This window comes from Buceros rhinoceros, unplaced genomic scaffold (genome assembly GCF_000710305.1).
Source record: "Buceros rhinoceros silvestris isolate BGI_N320 unplaced genomic scaffold, ASM71030v1 scaffold7798, whole genome shotgun sequence".
Classification (NCBI taxonomy): Eukaryota; Metazoa; Chordata; class Aves; order Bucerotiformes; family Bucerotidae; genus Buceros; species Buceros rhinoceros.
Window position 1 is genome coordinate 35,248 of NW_010428551.1, and position 495 is coordinate 35,742.

Here is a 495-nt window from a genome sequence, read left to right on the forward strand (position 1 = left end):
GTACACGCGCTTACCTGGCAGGTATCGATGCCGCCCTGCAGGTGCCCAGCACACAGGTTGTGGTGGTGGATTGCCCCTGCGTACCACCGGCTGCTGTTACAGAGCTTGACATCGATAAGATGCACCTGGGCCTCCTGCAGAACATCAGTTGGTCCTCCAGCTGCAAGCACAGAAAGGAGTTAACCCCCAGCAGCTGGTGGCCAGCTGTCCTCCCCTGTCAGGGTCAACCCCTTCCCCACGGCTTGCCTTTGCATCTCAAAGGCAAAGCTGGAGCTTTGGTGTTTCCCTCCTGTCTTGCTTGGGGTAATTGCAGAATGCTAGAATCACGGAATGGTGGCATTGGCAGGGGACCTTCCAACTCTCATCCAGTCCGAGCGCCCTGCAGTGAGCAGGGACATCTTCGACTAGAGCAGCTGGCTCAGAGACCTGCCCAAGCCAAAAAATCTGGAAGGTTTCCAGGAATGGACACATTTATACCACCTCTCTGGGCAACCT

The 495-nt window shown here is 56.4% G+C and overlaps 1 protein-coding gene across 1 annotated transcript in view; it reads right to left on the minus strand.

Moving 5' to 3' along the window:
• LOC104498891 (acrosin-like) overlaps positions 1-495 on the minus strand; it is a gene marked incomplete at its 5' end in the record, with an annotated part of 1,945 nt that overhangs the window by 1,010 nt on the left and 440 nt on the right. The window contains one exon of the mRNA XM_010142325.1: positions 15-160. Within this exon, the coding sequence (XP_010140627.1) occupies positions 15-160 (146 nt within the window). The remainder of the gene's footprint in view (positions 1-14; positions 161-495) is intronic.